The sequence below is a fragment of the Pagrus major genome, chromosome 23, assembly GCF_040436345.1.
Source record: "Pagrus major chromosome 23, Pma_NU_1.0".
Classification (NCBI taxonomy): Eukaryota; Metazoa; Chordata; class Actinopteri; order Spariformes; family Sparidae; genus Pagrus; species Pagrus major.
In genome coordinates this window covers 20,034,909-20,054,151 of record NC_133237.1, presented here as the reverse complement: position 1 = coordinate 20,054,151, position 19,243 = coordinate 20,034,909, and the positions used below count along the sequence as shown (strand labels likewise).

The 19,243-nt window shown below is 43.1% G+C and overlaps 1 protein-coding gene across 1 annotated transcript; it reads left to right on the top strand.

Moving 5' to 3' along the window:
* Window positions 1–1,257: 1,257 nt before the first annotated feature.
* Window positions 1,258–13,593, top strand: cdk12 (cyclin dependent kinase 12). Its single transcript, XM_073493949.1, has 14 exons — window positions 1,258–2,516; window positions 3,872–4,555; window positions 5,083–5,262; window positions 5,357–5,496; window positions 5,615–5,785; window positions 6,955–7,144; window positions 8,442–8,498; window positions 8,824–8,925; window positions 9,849–9,926; window positions 10,047–10,163; window positions 10,254–10,385; window positions 10,698–10,921; window positions 11,024–11,446; window positions 13,090–13,593. The coding sequence occupies exons 1-14, from the start codon at window positions 1,342–1,344 to the stop codon at window positions 13,506–13,508; spliced, it is 4,092 nt and encodes a 1,363-aa protein (XP_073350050.1). The 5' UTR covers window positions 1,258–1,341; the 3' UTR covers window positions 13,509–13,593.
* Window positions 13,594–19,243: the final 5,650 nt, after the last annotated feature.

Genomic DNA, 19,243 nt, shown 5'->3' with positions numbered 1-19,243 from the left:
AATTAGCTGGCCCCAGATTTGCTGTGGCATAATTGTATCACATAATTTGGGAACATGCAATGTGATCAAATAAGTCATATTTAGACACAGGGGTCCTTCTCGAAACAGCTCTCAGATTGACGTAGTGAAGCAGGACCTACTGTAAAAGCCCAGTTAATATTGTGCTTTTGAGTTGCATATTCCGAAATAAATGTCAATTTAATTAGCCACATGACACACAGCAAACATGGGGCCTTCGAGGCCCTGAGGCAGTTGGCCACTTTGCCTGTTAGTGATCCATCTTTGCCTCCTCGATGCTTGAAATTAAAAATCCACCATGATCCCGAAACTTCCTTATTTTGTCAGACATACGGTTTGTGTTTATACTAATTTTAAGGTGTCATACTGTGATACCTGACTGGCTAAAACCAATGTTTTTCCTTGTGCAGATTGATGCAGCTCTCAGTTTGCGTCCTGGCGCGCTACCACGAGTGCAGTAGGCGGGCTTTGTGTTGTGATAGGTCGTTGCTAAGATACGTCCAAGATTGACAGCGTTCCGGTTTCCGGTTCATTCGGCTGTGCGCAGTAGTTGCTAGTCACAGGAGCCACAATGGCGTTTGTAGTCTCCTTCAGATAGGGCTGTGGATGATATTAAATCCACTAGCATCGCCCTAAATATAGGCCTGGTTGATTCCCAGAGCCATTGATAATAAACTGGAACATCTACTGCACACGAAAATACTATGATTTCTAATCATCATTGAATTTATAGGGGATAAAACTTACATTAAAGGGAACATGTAAACAGTACCAACCGGGTCAAGTTTTCATTTTGTTCGAGAAACGAGCGTCTTTTAATGAAGGCATTTGCTTGTTTCTGAATGCTAAGACCGTAATTCTGTGGAATAAAAGCACCTTTACTTAACTTGGCACTGGACAAGGACACCTTTTCACAAAGGGACTTTTTTCTTTTTCACGAGTCAGCTCGCTAGCCGCCGAGCATTAGCTAGCGGTGCTAGCTAAATTGAGACGGAGACGACACCACAATGCTCCGGTGTTCGGTCGGGACCTTTTTCATTAACTGACGAATTCTAAGTACATACTCTACAGCACGGGGACCCGGCGCGGCTCGGTTCTGCTTTGACGAACTATGTTGGCGATCTCAATGGAATGAATTGGCATTGAGGAGGACTGGACGTGAGCGGCCTGGTGTGTTTATTTTGTGTATTTTCTTGCCCTGTTTCTGCTTAGTAACACATTTTTGGCTCTGGCATTTGGAGTAGCTACTGTTTTTCCCCGTGAATGAATTGCCTGGACCTCCGAGGCCCAGCCGCAGGAGAGGTACCGACGCCGGCGTGAGGGATGCCTGGGTCGGACCGACACCATGGGACCAAGAGGAAGCCGGAATCTAGCAACAGTGGTATGCCACACCAGACCCAGGCCCCGAGTCATACCTCTGCGGGAGACAAGACGAGCAAAGACGGCAAAGTGCAGTTAAAGTCTTCAATGTCCTCTTCGTCTTCAAAACGTAAACGGCATAAATCAACCAAACATAATCGAGAATCCTCGGCGGCACTGGGCCCCGAATATTTTACCCTCGGCGATACGGCGCCACCTGGTGTCAACACGGTGAAGCCTCTGGTGGAGTACGACGATATCAGCTCGGACTCGGACACTTTCTCGGACCCACCGTCCTCCAGGCCCTCCGAGAGGGGGGGTGGGGACCGACTGGAGCCATCACCAGACTACGATGGGGACGATATCGACAGAGAGGCGGGCGGGAGAGAGAACAAGGGGCACAGGCACTCCCGAAAAAAGTCCAAGGACCCCAACAAAGTTAGAGACTCTGGGAATGGGGAACGTGGGTACAAGAAAAAGAGCAGCAAAGACCGCGAGAAAGGGACTGCTGGAAAGAGCAAGGAGAAGGCTGCCTCGTCAGGCCAATCATCCAAGGTCCAGCCGGAGGGTGACTCTAAACGTGGGGATCTTATGCTCTCCTCGCAGGTACAGCCTGCAGCCAGTGTAGGTAGCACTACTTCCTCCACATCTTCATCTCGCAGCAAGGAGAGCAGCCGCTCAGGGAAGTCTCGCAAAGACAGGCAGCAGCCGAGAGACGGCCGAGGTGAGGGCGGCCGCAGCTCCTCTCAAAGGAGCCGAACTGACAGGAGCCACCGGAGGTCCTCCAAGAGCCACAAGTCGAGCCCTAAAGGCAAGTCTTCAAGTAGAGGAAGCCCCCGCAGGAAAGGCACCAGCTCGGCTCTCTCGCCCAGTCCCAGAAGAGGAGCTGGCAGCGAGAGTCCACAGGGCAGTGGGTGTGGGCAGCAGGGGGATGACAGCTACTCCAGGCGCAGGGCGGCCCAGCAGAGCCCCAGCCCCTATGGGGACATGTCTCGCCGCAGCAGACAGAGATCAGACAGCCCCTACGGTAGCAGACACAGGTCCTCCAGCTACGAGCGGGACAGCAGCCCTTACTCAAGGAGACGCTCCATCAGCCCTTATGGGAACCGCAGGTCCTCCAGCACCAGCCCCATGTCTCGGTGAGTCTATGCTTCAGGGCGCCCTTAAAATCTTGGAAACTCTTTTGGGGGGATATATTCTGAGATAGCGTACACCCACATACTAGCAGAGATAGCGTTAAATATCAGAAGAGAATACTAATTTATCATCAAGCCATCTATGGTAGTTATTTTTATGTGTCCTGACAACAAATCCTGATATTTTTTATGATCCCGGTTATTATCCATTTGGCTATTAAATTAAACAAACATAAGAAATCTGTATTGTCAGTTAAAATAAGTCACACCTGTTGAACTTGCAGAGCCCTTCTCCAGTCAGCTGGCTGTAGGAGACAGGATGTAGATGTTCTCCATCTTGAGTTTCCATTGCATAACATAGAGAAAAACCTGTGGCTAGGAAACTTAAAGCATTGGGATAATGTCATGACCTTTTAGTGATTGAAAAACTGCCAGCATTGGCTACCGTAAAGTGGGTCAGGCACAGCAGCCCTGGTATGAGCCTTTCATGTAATTGGATACTTTTGCATGGTCGATTTAAATGTGAGTTGTACAAATGTAGACATAAGCCACTGTTCTCTTCAAAGGCAAACTAAACTGTGGTGGTGAGAGCATATAACATGACATTATAGATACCATAAGTTATATTTTCATCTTTGCCATGTTAGGTTGAAAGAATCGAATTGCACCTCATGAGCTAAAATATAACTGCAGATTATATAAGCAGAACCTTGTAAAGTCTGTGGAATTGTCTTCAGAAGTGGATAAATTATTTTGGTTAAATGGTCTGACTATTCTAGTTGTTCTTGTATTTATTTTGAGGAAAACTTGGCGTCCATCTGTGACTGGAATGAAGTCAATGCCAATGTAAACTAGGAAAGTCAAGGAACAGGTTGTATCCAATCAGATCGAAAGTTTTAGATCCAATTTGTCCCTTAGTTTCAAGAGCAAAAGTTGTTTCACTGCTGGTGTATGTATTTTTCTATATTAACTGCTGTTTCATTTCAAATCAGAAAGCCCACATGGTTTTGTTTCTATTCTACGCTACTCACAATTAGTTAGGGATATTGGGATATGGGTACATATGGGCATTGATGTACAATAAAAATCAAATTAAATGTGTCACATTATTTTTGGGGACCAAAAATGTTCACGAAATAAAAATTCAGATATGTCACAGAATAAACAATCAAGTGAAACACTAAAATATCCCTAACTAAGTTTGAGTAGTGTAATGTGATCAGCGGCCATTTTCTTTTGTGATACATACGTTTTTTTCTGCATACTTGTCTCTGTTTACCATGTTTTATCCTCCCCGGCTTCAGAAAGAGGGAGCAGAATCTAAAATGTTCATGGCATTGTTTATTTGCTTTATTTAGACGCTCTGGCCGTTCCAGGAGTCGCTCCCCTCTGCACTACTCATCTTCTCGCCGCTCCTCCTCTCGTTCCCGTAACAAGAGGCATACTTCCTCTAGTGTAGCTGGGGGCAGCTCCCACAGCAGCCGGCCAGCTAGCCGCTCCCCTCCCTCCTCTCGTCTGCCACTTAACTCCAGCCTCGGAGCAGAGCTGAGCCGAAGGAAGAAGGAACGCCAGGCTGCTGAAGCAGCTGCTCGTGCCAGTGGCGGTACTTCTCCTCTTCCACCGGCACGTAAATCTGCCGGTTCCTCTGCACGGCCCTCTAAAGCTGAGGCCCCACAGCCAGAAAGAGACTCTGCAGCAGTAGCAGAACCTCCACCCCCTCCACCTGTACTGTTACCCCAGGATGCGCCCAGTGGTGAAAATCAGGTTACTGCACCTCTACCTTCCTCTTCCATCTCTTGTCCGACACCACCTCCTCCTCAGCCCTCTCCTCCTGTGCCACCCGGTTCAGCCACCCAGGTTCCACCACCGCCACCTCAGGCAGAAATAGCTATTCAGCCTCCTATGCCCTCAAACACAACACATGCCAAGTCGCCAGCTCTGCTTCCTACACGCAGCCCCGTCCGCCAGACCCCGCTTCACAAGACGTCGACTCTGCCTCCCCTGCCTTTACCACCCGCACTGCTGGGAAATGCTCAGGACAGGTGAGGACCCTCAACAGGGATACACATTGATAGTATATGTCACATTGCACATTATTCTAAATGCATGTTCATCTTTTGTATGGAGTGAAAGTCACATTAAACTTTGATCCATGCTATTAGTGACTTTTCAATTAGCTTTCACACCAGCATAAATACACCATCTTTAAAGACTTAGTTAGTGTTGTCAGTTTACTTACAGTCTGCAATTGGCACAAATTTTCCTTTTGGATTATTTTATGCCAGCTCGTGTATTGCATGCCTCTGTAGTCAACATTACCAAAAAGATATTAAGTAAAAAGCACCTGATAACTTTGATTATAGATTATCACATGTGCAAAGCTCCTTAGGCTCACGTTCTTCTGTGTCCTACCCATAGATTTGAATGTTTTTTCCTGCACAGTTGTTTTACAACTAACTGAGCTGGGAAAAAAACATGGTGATCTGGGGTAAACATGTCTAATTCCTCTTCTGTCTCTTTAAGTGATTACAATTTTATCTAAAACATTTTTTTTTATTTGCAACCTCAGTCCAAAGAAGTCCACCCCGCCTCAGAGGTCATCTAGAAAAGAGAAGGAAATTCGCAGTCGGACATCGATTATCGACCTTCCTTTACCGCCCACCCTGCACGGAGTTGACTCCTCACCCCCGCAGTCCCCCATCCGCCAGGCTCCGTCGCTACCGCAGCCAGCCCTTAAGAAGAGACCAAAGTCAGTTTCTTTTTATTTTACTCGCCCACTTTCAATTTTCCTCTTCTTAATCCCACATTAATTCTAATCTGTTTTTATTTTTGATGGTTTACAGGATTTGCTGCCCGCGATATGGCGAGCGCAAACACAACCTGAGTGACTGGGGTAAACGCTGTGTAGATAAATTCGATATAATCGGCATCATAGGTGAAGGCACCTACGGCCAAGTGTACAAGGCCAAGGACAAAGACACAGGTAAGAGAATATTACCTGGACTTCTGTCACTGTAGTTCTCACGTGTTTTATGTTTAAATAAGCAGAGACTGAATTCGCATTTTGACTGGTTTTCTAAATACTTTCCTCAACTTGCCAGGTGAACTAGTGGCTCTGAAGAAAGTGCGCTTAGACAATGAAAAGGAGGGTTTCCCCATCACAGCCATTAGAGAGATCAAGATATTGCGGCAGCTCAAACACCGCAGTGTTGTCAACATGAAGGAGATCGTCACCGACAAGCAGGATGCACTCGACTTTAAAAAGGACAAAGGTAAGAGGGTTAGAAATTATCTGGACTTGGTAATAGGGGAAAATAATTGTAAGCATATGGAGCACAAAATGTTGCTCCACTGCTATCTGTCTGAAACTTTCTAAGCTGAAAAATACTTTGCACATCTATTACATAAGACAGGTGCGTAGGAGCGAAGGAGTAGACCCGAAGTTGCAAGCTTTTCTAGCTTCATGTAACCATATAGTATTTTTACTCTCACCTAGGAAGTTGTTTTATTTAACTAGACCTCTCACAAGATGGCCTCTCTTTTCAACAAACTATTTGCCTGATGAAGGTCTAGTACAGAAACATCGCAAGTAAATGTGTTGTTGCAAGTGTTAGTTTGCAACTTCTGTAAGAAACTTCAGGCTATAAACAGTGACACAAGGAAATATTGTCCATCAGCTGCGTCATAGATGCTCTGGCCCTCTGTCAGTCAAAACTCATTTAACACAATATTTATTTTCTAGAAGTTCTTTTATTGCTTGCAAGCAAGAGTCACACATCAGCAGCGCATAGATGTTAACTGAAAAGAGGCAGTCTTTCTTCAGCTTTTATAGTAGTAGACACAATTGTAGCAGTCACAGGGTTACATCTGGACTCACTTAAAATAACACTCCCATTATCTCCACATCCACTCTCTCCACAGGTTAACATAAATTTAACATGCACGTACATCCCATAAGTAATGTTTCATACATCAACCTTTGTCAGAACACATATACACAGGAGGGGTTACACAGAAAGGTTACAAAAATACTCTTCAGGATGAACTCCTTGACTCCTTGAACTCCTTGGACAAGAGTCTGTTGTCTTATCTATGTTAGGTTTTTCAACCCTCTCTATCACATATGCTCTGAAACCATATAACTGTCACAGGACGTAAACCATGGGAGGCCCACAGACACAATGTTTTCACTCTTAACACATCTTCTATACTCGTTAAGTTTCATATGCAAGAATAACATATCAAAGGGACATTTGGGAATTTCCCATACAATTTTAATGTACAGAGAAGCAAATTTGAAGCCAGGTAAAATTCTCTGATCTGGTCTTGCATAAGTAGCGATCCTCTCGTCACATGACCACTTCTCTAATCCCCAGAAACGCAGTTAATGTGTGTAAAGTTGTGTTTCTGATTTGTGATTACATGTTCCCTCTGTTTTTAGGTGCTTTTTACCTGGTGTTTGAGTACATGGACCATGACTTGATGGGCCTGCTGGAGTCGGGCCTGGTCCAGTTCTCCCATGAGCACATTCGCAGCTTCATGCGCCAGCTGATGGAGGGTCTGGACTACTGCCATAAGAACAACTTCCTTCACAGAGACATCAAATGCTCTAACATACTGCTCAACAACAGGTAAGCTGTTGATCAGGAACAGTTGTTTTAGGTGAATTTTGATGCGTCTGTATCACCTACAGGTTGTTTGATCTACTTTTTATTCATGTGTTTGTTTACTTTAGCACTTCTGATCCACTTAGACAAATTCACATTAACAGCACCAGCTATAATGCAGCATTATTCACATCAACAACTTGGAACATCACTGCGGATGGTTTAAATGCAGCAGTAGTCTGTAAATACTGTAAACTCAAGACCCAAAGCAGTCAAACACTAACTTTAATGATCGCAAGGCAAGTGTTTTTCGAGGTGCATCAGCAGCAATGCTAATTACTTTGCTACTAATTTTATTGGGTGCTTCAAATAAGAGCAATGGAGGAGTAAAGCAACTTCTCACAGATGGTTGCTCAGTATAATTCTACATTCCAGTCTACAAACAGTATGGAATGCAAGGGAAACTTAGTAATGACTTGGATGCTAATAGAAATGAGCTAAAACTATGGATTTTGCTGTGCGAAGGGGAATTTTGAGCCATGCTGTAGTTTACTCTCACTCACTGCCCTGCTACTGTCCAACTGACTGTAAATAGACACTTGAAGTTTGGACTTTAGTTACCTCACATGTCCTGACAATTGCTGAATTTTACCAATCACTTCATTGATTCGGCTTACACCCTGTCAAAGTCCAGAGAGCATTTTCATTAGGTTACAATGTTGGTGAATTTATGCTTGTATCAGTACTTCTGAATCAGACATAAAAGAAACGATGCATTTGGATGTACCCTGTAATAATTGCAAATTTCGTAATTTGTGTTGTTTAGATGAAAACTAGTTATTACTTGGCACAGGCAGACAAGCAGAGCCACATTTTTGGACTTAAGGTTAGATACTATAGTTCTCAAGAAGTAGTAGTTCTTCATAGAGCATGAAGGACCGCAACTTTACTATTACTACCGCTATTGTCCTTTTAATCTGTTGATTATTTTCCTAATTAATCAATTAATTGTTTGGTCTTTAAAATGTCAGTAAATGGTGAGAAATGTTAATCTGTGTTTCCAAAAGCCCAAGATGATGATTTTGTCGCCACCCTCAGATATTCATGGAACAGAAAAGAAACTGGAAAATATTCATATTTAAGAAGTTGGAATCATGGATTTTTGACTTGTTCTTCTTAAAGAACAAGTCAAAATGATTATCAAAGCATTTACTGATTAATTTAATAGGTGAACAACTAATTAATTCTTGCACTTCGAATGCTTTCTTATGCCTGGTAGTGTTGCTCCTAATCTTGGATGTTTATCTGCTTCTTCCTACAGAGGTCAGATCAAACTGGCTGACTTTGGTTTGGCCCGGCTTTACAATTCAGAGGAAAGGTAAGACGAGAGTGTTTGTCATCAACATATTTTCCTCTGAGAGGTATGCAGTATATATAGGGACCTCCTCTGCTTGTGTCTGTAATTTAAATGTATGATTAAATATGTTTATGATGATTGACGCAGTAATTAAACTTCACCATGAGTATGGATTTTCCTCTTCAATTACAATGACATGACGCTAGATGGCAGTGTCCATCACATTTTGGTTCTGCAGAGAGATCCCACTTAGTGAAAGCTGAAAGCTTGTGTTTGGACACTCGGGGGCGTAGATGCTCTATGAATCTCTACCAAGCCTCACCATCCTCTCTTTCTTCGCCCCCAGTCGGCCGTACACTAACAAAGTAATCACACTATGGTACCGCCCCCCTGAACTCCTGTTGGGAGAGGAGAGATACTCTCCAGCCATTGATGTATGGAGCTGTGGGTGAGTATAACACTGTCACAGTAGCACCTTTTATCTATTCCTACTTATTTCCTCTTTTACATACCCACTCAGGTATTCTGTAATTTTCTCATGTAGAGTAGGTGTCATGAATTCATGTAGATCTGGACTATTGGTTTTTCCTTTCATTCAGATGTGACTAGTTGCTTTAACACTACATGTTTTTTGGAAATCAGCATTAAATCTCACATTTACATCCTTACATCACTTAATAAATATATAAATAATGAATTTGAAAACATCAGAACTTCTATGTCTGTATTTTAAAGAGATTCACAAAGCGCATGTCTCTCTTACTCAGTAACCTTTCAGAAGCTAAAAGCTGCCGTCCCACCACTCTTTTCCTCAAAATGAGTCAAGCTAGTCTAGTCTTGCGCTATATAAAATAAATGTAGTATTATTATTATTATTGTTATAGTCAAGCAAAAGTCTGACATCACAAATCTTTAAACCTACCAATGAGCCCTAACATTCTTTTTACTTTATACCTGCACTGAATGTAGATTAACCTAACTCACACCAATAACCATATTCTTACATAAAACCTGCAAATGTGTTTCCAACATTATCAGCCAACTGGATGTTTGCAGCACTGAGTCTGTTACATTTGAATCCTGAAGCACCAAGAGACCAATTCAGCTCAGTCAGGCGTGAGATACTCGATGTTCTTTATACATGTGTGCTATGCTACCAAATTTGAACCTGGTTTATCGTAGAAGATTGTTCATAATTTTCCACATAGCTTCCACACTCCCTTTTTGTATACTTGTGTCAGAATCAGAGAAAAAACATCTTTTTTATAGTATGTGTTGTACATGTATCCTATTAAAAAATAGTAGCATTTATGATCACAGTTATAATCCTGTCTGACAGAGATTTTCTCTTACTATTCTGTCATGGCTCAGGTGTATTTTGGGAGAGCTCTTTACCAAGAGACCTATATTCCAGGCTAACCAGGAGCTTCTACAGTTGGAGCTTATCAGGTAGGCTGCCCTTTCCTAAACACAACACCTCAAGTATAACCACTGCTGCAACCTCCACACCCCCATTTCTGTTTTTTCATCACTGACCCCATCTTTGCCTCCCTCTGTCATTTCCTTCAGCCGTCTGTGTGGGAGTCCCTGTCCTGCAGCCTGGCCTGATGTCATTAAACTTCCTCTCTTCAACACCATGAAACCCAAGAAGCAGTACAGACGTCGCCTGCGGGAAGAATTTGCTGTGTATGTAGTCATGTTGCACTTATCCCAGAGTAGCTGTGCTCATCCCTTCGTCTGTTCCTACAGTTGAATTGTCTCTCTCCCTCTACGCAGTTTACCTGCTCCTGCTCTGGACTTGCTGGACAGAATGCTGACCCTCGATCCTGCACGACGCTGTACAGCTGAGCACGCTCTCAACAGTGACTTCCTGTGTGACGTCGAGCCCAGCAGGATGCAGCCACCAGAGTCAGTAGCTCCATGGCCTCTGCTTGTACCCTTCATCTATAATAGTACCAGATATCAATCTCTTGTTGTGAGAGACTGGGAAAAAATATTTTAAATGCACAATGAATGTTTTTTATGCTCTTAGATCTTAATTGTGAAAAAAGGTCCAGTGTTTTGGATTTAGGGGCAGAAATTGAATAAAATATTCATAAATATGTTTTTATTAGTGTGTAATGATCTGAAACATAGAATTGTTGTGTTTAACTTCTGTTTGATTGATTACAGATTTGTAATTGGTTGTGCTATAATTATCACTGCCCTCTGCCTCTCCAGTCTTCCTCACCACCAGGACTGCCATGAGCTGTGGAGTAAGAAGAGGCGGCGTGCGCGTCAGAGTGGGGTGCCCGAGGATGTGCCTGTTCCCAAAGTGCCCCGAAAGGAAGTGACAGGGACCTCCAGTGGTGAGAACAGCCGGCCCCAAACCAGCCCGGCTGGAGCCCCGCCTCCTCCACCAGGAAAACCGCCTTCCACAGCCAACTTAGAGCGTGAGTTGTCAGGTAACAGCTGCCTCACACAAGCACTGGAGCAGAAACACACATGAACATAAGGAGTGTTTTGTGTAAAATGTTTAAATATTGTGTGTGAATGTGTGTGTTCAGGCTTGGGAGTTGCTGCAGAACAGTTGAACCAGGCAGAGTTGGCAGTGCTGCTGAATCTCCTCCAAGGACAGACGGACCTCAGCCTTCCCCAGGTTGCCCAGCTCCTCAACCTCTCCAACCCAGAGACTCTCAGCCAGTCGTTGTCTGCCCTCAGTGAGGCCTCTGACCACCAGGGGGCTCCAGATGACCAGGCCCAGTCGGCTCCCAGGTCCCAGCCCCCAGAGCCGCCTCCTGAACCCCAGGAACTCTCACCGACACCCGGAGACCCGCCACTTAGCCAGGAAGACCAGGCCAACCTGCTGGCTCTCATTTTAGGCCACATCATCAAGCCCCAAACCGAGGAGCAAGGCGATGAGAGCAATGGCGTCCAATCAGAGGAGGCACTCACACGCGATTCGTCTGCCTCTACTACTGATCGCAAGGGCAAGTCCGGGTTTAGTCTCTAGAGGGTGGAAAAAAGGTGGAACTAGGTTCAGGTGGAAATCACTGGGGACTGCGAGAATGAGGAGAGCAGGGCAGAGAACAAATGGATGCTGACTGAGTTTTGGTACTCAAAATTCCTGTATACTCAATTTAATTAAACTTTAGACTGCCTGATAAAATCAACAAAATTATCAAATTAATTAAATAAATTAGGCTATTAGATGTATCATGCGTCCCCCTCCCCTTCCTCTATCCCTGACATTCCTTAAACACAAACTCACCATCCTCCTACTGGAAAATGCAAAAGCAAAACCCTACAAAATGTCTCTGGAGCGTTCTTCGTCATGTGACTCTGGTAACCACCAGGCAAAGGTTTGTTGCACGTGGACATCTCTCACTGGTGTACTCAATAAACCAGAAGGAAGTGTAGTATTTTTCATTTCAGTAAAAGAAAAAGGTTCACACTGTATTCCCTTCCACGTTTCTCCCTCTTACTTGTTTCTTTCTCACAGTCTTTGTTTCTGTATCTGTCTCATCTCCACATATGTTTTTTCTTCCTCACTTCATTTTTCATTTTAAAGCAGGTGTCATGAATTCTTCACAGCAAGTGATGTTGCTTTAAACAGTCTGTAATGTCAGCCTTTTTATGAAGAAAGTCTAATAAATTATCAAGTGGAAAATAAATGTTTTGAATCTTTAGACCTCACCTGCATGTGTTTCTTTTAAGTTTGGTTTGTCACACATTTCTTTTTGATTTTAACTGTTCACACTGACTCAGATATTAGTTCAAAAATGTGATTAGCAAGTTGAATAAAACTGTTCACAATGCTGCTGACGCTGAAATGGTAATAGTCCTGTTTTCTTCTGGTTATTTCTTCAGTCAAGGCCACTGAAAACCTTATTGCCTTGGTTTGCCTTATGCTACTGTAGATTGGAAAACTAAAACAACCTGGTTGTTATTTTGTCGTGACTATTGTAATTCTTAAAATTCTCCTCAATAAGTCACCCTATCTGTTCATCCAACTATACATGCCCTTTCCAAGTGTTTTCTCACCTAGTTCCTGCATTTTTCCTTTTGTTCAATGTGGTTGTTTTGAGGAAAAACAAATACAGATGCATCCATTTTGCATACATTACATTAGTTAAAAGAATTGGTAAAAAAGCAGTATTTAATACACATTCTTTACAGTGACAACTATTTAAATAAAACCATTTTTACCCTTTTATAAGGCTTACCATTTACTGTACCAAAACAGGTACATGATTGTACATTTTTCACAGGCCAGAAATATCTTTGTTTGCTGTACCTTATCTACGCAATTCCCTTAGGTTAACAAAGTTAACTTAATTGCAACAATACTGACATAAATGCCAATGTAATGATATGGAAATATACCGGTTACCCTTAAAGATACACAAGTGTTCTACCTCCCTCTAGTGGTGAAAGTAGGAATGTTAACATTGTGTAACTCCATGTCAGGCCCTTGAGACAGGCACTTTCTGTAATAGCACATGAGATGTACAGTAGCAGATGATAAATGAGATTACGGGGTAATTTTATAGACAGTCACATGTTTAACATTATATTCCAAATATGCCTTGTTAGCTAATGTTTTGTCCTGTGTCCTGTCTGGCCCCCTCAGATGGTGCCGCATCAAAAAGAAAACAACTTGGGGACAACCAGGTGCCCCCGTCTGGTGAGCAGCGTCCACCCTCTCCACCGGGGCCACCTCCATCAGCTCTCCTCCTAGGAAATGCCCAGCAGGCCGGGTCTGAAACCCAACCCAGCCAGGACATCAGCCCTGCCGTGGCAGCCGCCTTGCTCCAGCTCATCTCTCAGCAGGATTCGGAGGCTGGGGCCCCTCAGCGCAGCAAGGACCCCTCTCCTGCTGTGGATGCTCCGGCCCGAGGACAGCCCCCTCCACCTTGGGTTGCAGACTCCCCGCCTAAACCCTCAGCTGCAGCTGAGGCCCCAGCAGGACTGGTGACTACTGCTTCGACCACTGCAGCACAGTTCCCGAAGGATCAGGACCTCCGTTTTTCCCACGGAGCTGCCCGCTGACCCTCAGTCCCCAGAGACAGACCTAGGTATTGTGGGATGGCTCCACCTTCCTGGCCTGAAGGGAAAGGTAGAGGAAGAATGCAGAGGAACACCTGCAGATTAGGACTCACTGGACCATGAGCAGGTAGCTAAAGATGAATCAAAGATATTGAAAATGAATGTCTGAAAGAAAGAGATTAAGGGCCTTTTCAGGTCATGAACATCACTTACCACTGAACAAGCTGTCGTGTTCTCTTAGATGGAGTGTTTGGACCTTTACCAGTCCAATTAGGGACAGTCACCACCTGCAATCCCTTGCTCCTTCCTGTCGACTGAAGGTCCTGACTTGAATGAAGTTTAGCTTCCAAAGTGAGTGCCAGCAACTGACGCTCAATTTAGAAAGCCGCTGTGATCTTTTCTTTCCAAAACAAACGATTGTCATGTCCACTGCAGTGCCCACTTCTAATTATCAGTGTTTTGGAGAATGACGTCCTCCACTCTGTCATGGAGAGGAGGTGGAAGATTACCTGAAGCTAAAATATTATGTGTGGGTATATTTGAGGCAATGAGTGCACTGATAAGAACACTACAGGATCATGAGTTTCTTATTAAACCTTCCATGCTGGTTAGTCCCCCGTTTTCAGCCTTGTGCCTCTTTCGTGACTCCAGCAACCCCTGAATGATCCCGTGGGTTACGCTTTTGCTTTGGATGGCACCTACAACAGTGTACATCTGCTGGACTGAATTTTCTTAATTTCACCCAAAGGCTGTTCCATATTCTGTCTGTCAGCCCAACTGAACTGCGATGTGCTATCGACCCACATGAAGGTTTTCCTTCCTTAACATAAAGCAAATCTCTGTGTCGTAACAAGCCTAAGCCTGTACTGCTCACCTTCCTGTCTCAAATATGGATTAACCACTACATTATGATCTACTGCTCCATACTCCACATGCTATTCTGCTAGTTCAAGTATAAGGCTCGAAAACATATACCCAATCGGACTTTTCTGGCTTTTTCTGATGGGCTCTCAAAGCCTCGTCTAATGTCGTTGCCTCCCTGCCAACTTGTGCAACAAGAGCTTTTTCTTTGTTTTTGGTGCAGTTATTTTCTACATAAAGAAAATGATACACGCTTGAAGAAAAATAATGGTCCATGGTTCTGTTTCCATTTTTTGCTTTGGAAAGGAAAGGGAGGAGAAAATGGTTTAATGTGTCTGTAAAAAGGAAAAAAAATATTTTGTAATATGTGTTTTCTTGGTTCAGTTTATTAAAGGAAGTTATGCGACCAGTTGAATTGTCTCTCCTGGCATTTCTGGTTGTTTCACTGTGGCGGCCACTAGATGGTAGGCATTCACTCATGCTGCAGCTCAAACTACAGGAAGTCCTCACAGTTGGGCCTCGGCAGGGCCTGATCGAAGTTGAGAAGTGCAGAATGGGCTCAATTACAGCAGGTTTCTAGTGTCTCTTATTGCTGTTATGATCTGGAAACCTGTTTGTTCATTTTTATTCTACTTTGAATAGAAAGATATCAAGCACAATTAAAAGCACCCCCAATTTACAATCTGGAATAAAAAAACGCCAAGATTGAAAAACCCTCAAGCTAAACAAAATATGCAGAACTGTATCTTAAACATGGAAAAGATTTGATAAGGTTAGACATTTTGGAGTGTTTGTTTGTTTGTTGTTTGTCAGCCCTGTCGTTTAATCCTTTGGTTGTGTCCAAAGTAGAGCTACAACGATTAATCAATCAGTTGTCTGTTAAACTGTTAAATTACTATTTTGATAATCAGTTAATCAGTTTGGCAATTTTTAAAGACAAAAAAGGTCAAAATTCTCAGATTCCAGCTTCGTAAATGTAAACATTTTCCAGTTTAAACAGAATATCTTTGGGTTGTCGACAAAACAAGACAAATGAGGACATCTTGGGCTTTGGTACATTTTTCACCATGTTCTTGCATTTTCTGACCAAACAACTAACCGATTAAATGAGAAAATAATCAACATATTAATCTACAATGAAAATAAATGTTAGTTGCAGCCATAATCCAAAATGTTTTTTCATTATTTAATAATTTGTCATTGGTTATATCAGGGATGCACGATATGGATTTTTTTCAGCTGATACGGATGACCGACAATTACCAGCTTCTCATGGCAGATACCAATAAGCTAACCAATAATTTCATGTGATTATTTTTAAAAAATGTTTTGCTAACCTGTAGTTAATTCATAGCTGAGGGTGAGGAAGGTTCAGATGTAGTGGATGATTTAAAATTGTTTGGCTCTCTAGACTACGCTGTGTCCACTGCGTGGCTCTACCCAGGTGCTGCAGTTTGATGTCAAGAGCGCAACAACATTTTGCTGCACTTCGTCTTCTTTTTTCTTCGTTTATTGACAAAATGCAAACCAATTTTAACAAGGAGCATGCTGTCACTCATATACTGGAGTGCATAGATGCCTTACCTATGATATTTTAACCGATACCAATGATATAAATTTATTACATTAGGTAACAGTGTTAAGTCCAGTTTAATTTTCACTGTGAATCACAATAGATTTTATATAATTGCCCTATATGTGATATGAGTTTGACCCAGACAGACATTTACGTGAAGTGCTCCCTTATGCACCATTCTTATTTATGTGTTGATTCCTTTACCACTTGGGTTGATCTCTTTATGAAGATCTTGACAGGCAGACAAGGATCATAAACTGCAGATTGGCAGAGGCAGAAGCCTGCGAGGTTCATGCAGACTGGCTGTGTGTGCGCACATTCGGACGTGTTTGTGTGTGTGTTAGGCTTGGCCTCATGCATACCCAGACCAGTTCCTCACTTGGCAGGCATACAGAGCCGCTTACCCCTCTGGCCCACCAAGCAGCTGAGCCCTCTGGGTGAGAGATCCTTTCAGAGTGGAGGCAGTGGGAGGCTCACCTGCCCTCTAGCACAGGCCCAGTGTGAGTGAGATGAGACGGTGCCGTGTGTGTGTATGAGGGTGTGTACGTGTATGTTTCTGTCTGATGCGTTCGCCCATCGGGACTCCAAATAATAGTGAATGTGCCCACAGGGAGTTTCCACAGGAGAAGTAGTGGGCAATGCCAGTGCCAAGTCACAGAGACTAGACGAATAAATCAGGACTGAAGAGAGGGAGGTGCACGAGGCTGTGCCATCAATCAGAAAGGCACCTTATGGGGAATGCCCATAAATGTGCCATGCTGCCAGTCTGAAGCACGTACTCGGCATGGCAGAGACAGGCGATGGCGGCATTCAAAATGGAGCCTCCATTTTGGATGCCGCCGCTTCACTGTCAGCTACAGTGATTTTGGTGGACTTCCAGACAAATACTGCATTGATTGACAGCCAATTTCAGTCAATTCATACCAAATTTTATTAATGCAATTGTATTTTTTGCATCACGGCTTGCTCCAATTTTCCTCAGTCCCTGTGCAAGCTGTTTGTCAAAGCACAAATTTGGAATCTGCATCAAACTTTACTATAATCTCAGCAGTTAGATATCCTTTATCCACCGTGTGAAATCTGGCAACCTTGAACAAATAGCAGCTCCTTCTAAATTAATGTAAAATGACAAACCCAGATCTCGCATCACACATGTGCCAAGAACCCTGACTGACTACAAAGAGCACTTAGGGATGTGTTTCCCTCTGCTTAAATGCACACCAGAAAAAAATGCTGATGAATTTTGGGCAAAGGAAATATGTCTAATCTATCAGCCAAAATTTCAGCAGTGGATCATATTGTACATTGTTTTGGTGTAGAAAGTCTGGATCAAGTCACCTTTCAGATGCTGCTTTCAAGCTTGAACTTTCTTCGCCACAAAGTTCATTATAATTTTTCAGCTAGCCACTACAAACACTGCATTTAAAACGCTGGCAAATCAGTCTGTCTGAACTGGTGCTACATTTTAATTTGGCAGCAAACTCAGTGAGGAAGCAGGAAAAAGAAGAAGAGGGCAAACTGGGATGAAGGAGCCTCTGGAGGGAAAAAAAGTAAGCAATTCAGTATTTTGTGTTAGCTATTTTACACTTTCATACAGCATATAGATAAGCCTCCTGGCTGTGTTGACACTCTTTATTAGATTCAGATTGAGATTTATTAACTCGAGACCATGTTAACATTCAGAAGTGCACAGTTTGAGATGTGACCGAAAAAAACATAACAATGAATTTCTGCAGCTGAAGCACTCCATAAATTCACTCATTTTTTATCGCTTTTACTTGTTACTGTAATAAATCCCAGATTACATTTGAAGGTAAAAAATAGGAATTGCACCAGCAAAAGTCTCTTAACTGACTCTTAAAAACAAGTTAATTTCTCTTGCACTGAATATCCAGGTATTCCACACGCATGTCTGTTTTTCTTCTTTTCTGTGTGTGTGTGCGGCTGTGTGTGAATTCTTGCATGCGTATGTGTGTGGTAGTTCCTTTGTGTAGTGTAAATCTGGGCCGCTGTTGTCTCTCTGTGCCCTGCTATGGTTTGATGTTGAGTTTGATGACTGAAGCTGTTTGATCAGTGACTATGTGTAAACTCAGCGAGGGGAGAAAGGGACTCCCACAGTCTCACATCTAAGACACACACACACACACACATACAGAGTGATGAGCAAAGAACAGCTAATATAAAGCATGAAGAAAACATGTTAAAATTGATATCAACTGCTTCAAAAAATACTTGTTTTGAGCTTATAGTTGAGCAACAGATTTTTTTTTTAAATTATGAATGCATCTTGGGTTGCGAGCGAATTGTGCTGTCTTCATCAGATCCCTTCTTTGTCTTCTATCAAACTAAATTTAATGCCAGTCATTTCGTTTATGGCTACATCTTTATTTATGTGATATTTCGAAAAAATTGATTGACTTTATCCCGGCAGTGATATATGCTTTAGTGCTGCAACAGCAATGCTTTATTGATGCCATAACACCATCTCCATTTCTTCTCAGTTTATAGTTTTGTGAGAAACTGCTGTCACACACACTCGTTATTTCTTTATCGCTCAACAGCAGCGAGACCAACCGAAGAGATTTTTTAGGAGGGTTTGGGATCGGCCAGATGATCCAGATGTGTGTTGATTTTATGTACAGTCACTGGTGCCAGGTCATAAAACCATAATAATCTGGAATCACGTTCACCCCTTTGATATAAATTTCACCTACACTGAAGTATTTGCTTTTATCTGCTCCATTAATAACCAATAATGGAAATAAGCTCAAACTGAAGGAGACACTAGCTTTTTAAAAATCTTTCTCTGACCTTTTCACAGTCATCTCCACTTCAGCCAAAGACACATCACCCTCTCTGCATGATGCTGCATTTCTGCGAACCAAAGTACTTTAGCAAGGTCTCAGCCCCTCATTACCAATTCAATTCAAAGAGCTTCATGGGCTAGGCAAGATCATTGTCTCTCTCCTTCTGTGTGTGTGGATGCTGCCGCTTTAAGGGCAGAGGGGATGCTGGGAAAGCAGTCAGTGAGGGTGGTAGAAAAGAGGAGGAGGAGGAGGGAGGTGGTGAAGGTGGTGTAGATGGGGTGGGGGGGGTGGGGGGGTGGACGGGCCCTGCAGGACCATTTGTGCTGAAGCTCATTTGCGCAGCGACACTTAATTGGCTACAACAATTAATTAATGTGTTGGAAAGTTGGCACAAAAAGTTCATTTAAGAGGGTTTTAATAAGCAATTAGAGGAAAAGCAGTGAAGAGGGGGAATTACTGGAGAGGAAAGAGAAAAAGCAGAGATGGAGCGAATG

Coding starts and splice junctions, on each gene's coding strand:
- cdk12 (XM_073493949.1), top strand. CDS start 1,342: ATGCCTGGGTCGGACCGACACCATGGGACCAAGAGGAAGCCGGAATCT. Junction 4,556..5,082: donor CTGGGAAATGCTCAGGACAG/GTGAGGACCCTC, acceptor TTGCAACCTCAG/TCCAAAGAAGTCCACCCCGC. Junction 8,926..9,848: donor ATTGATGTATGGAGCTGTGG/GTGAGTATAACA, acceptor GTCATGGCTCAG/GTGTATTTTGGGAGAGCTCT.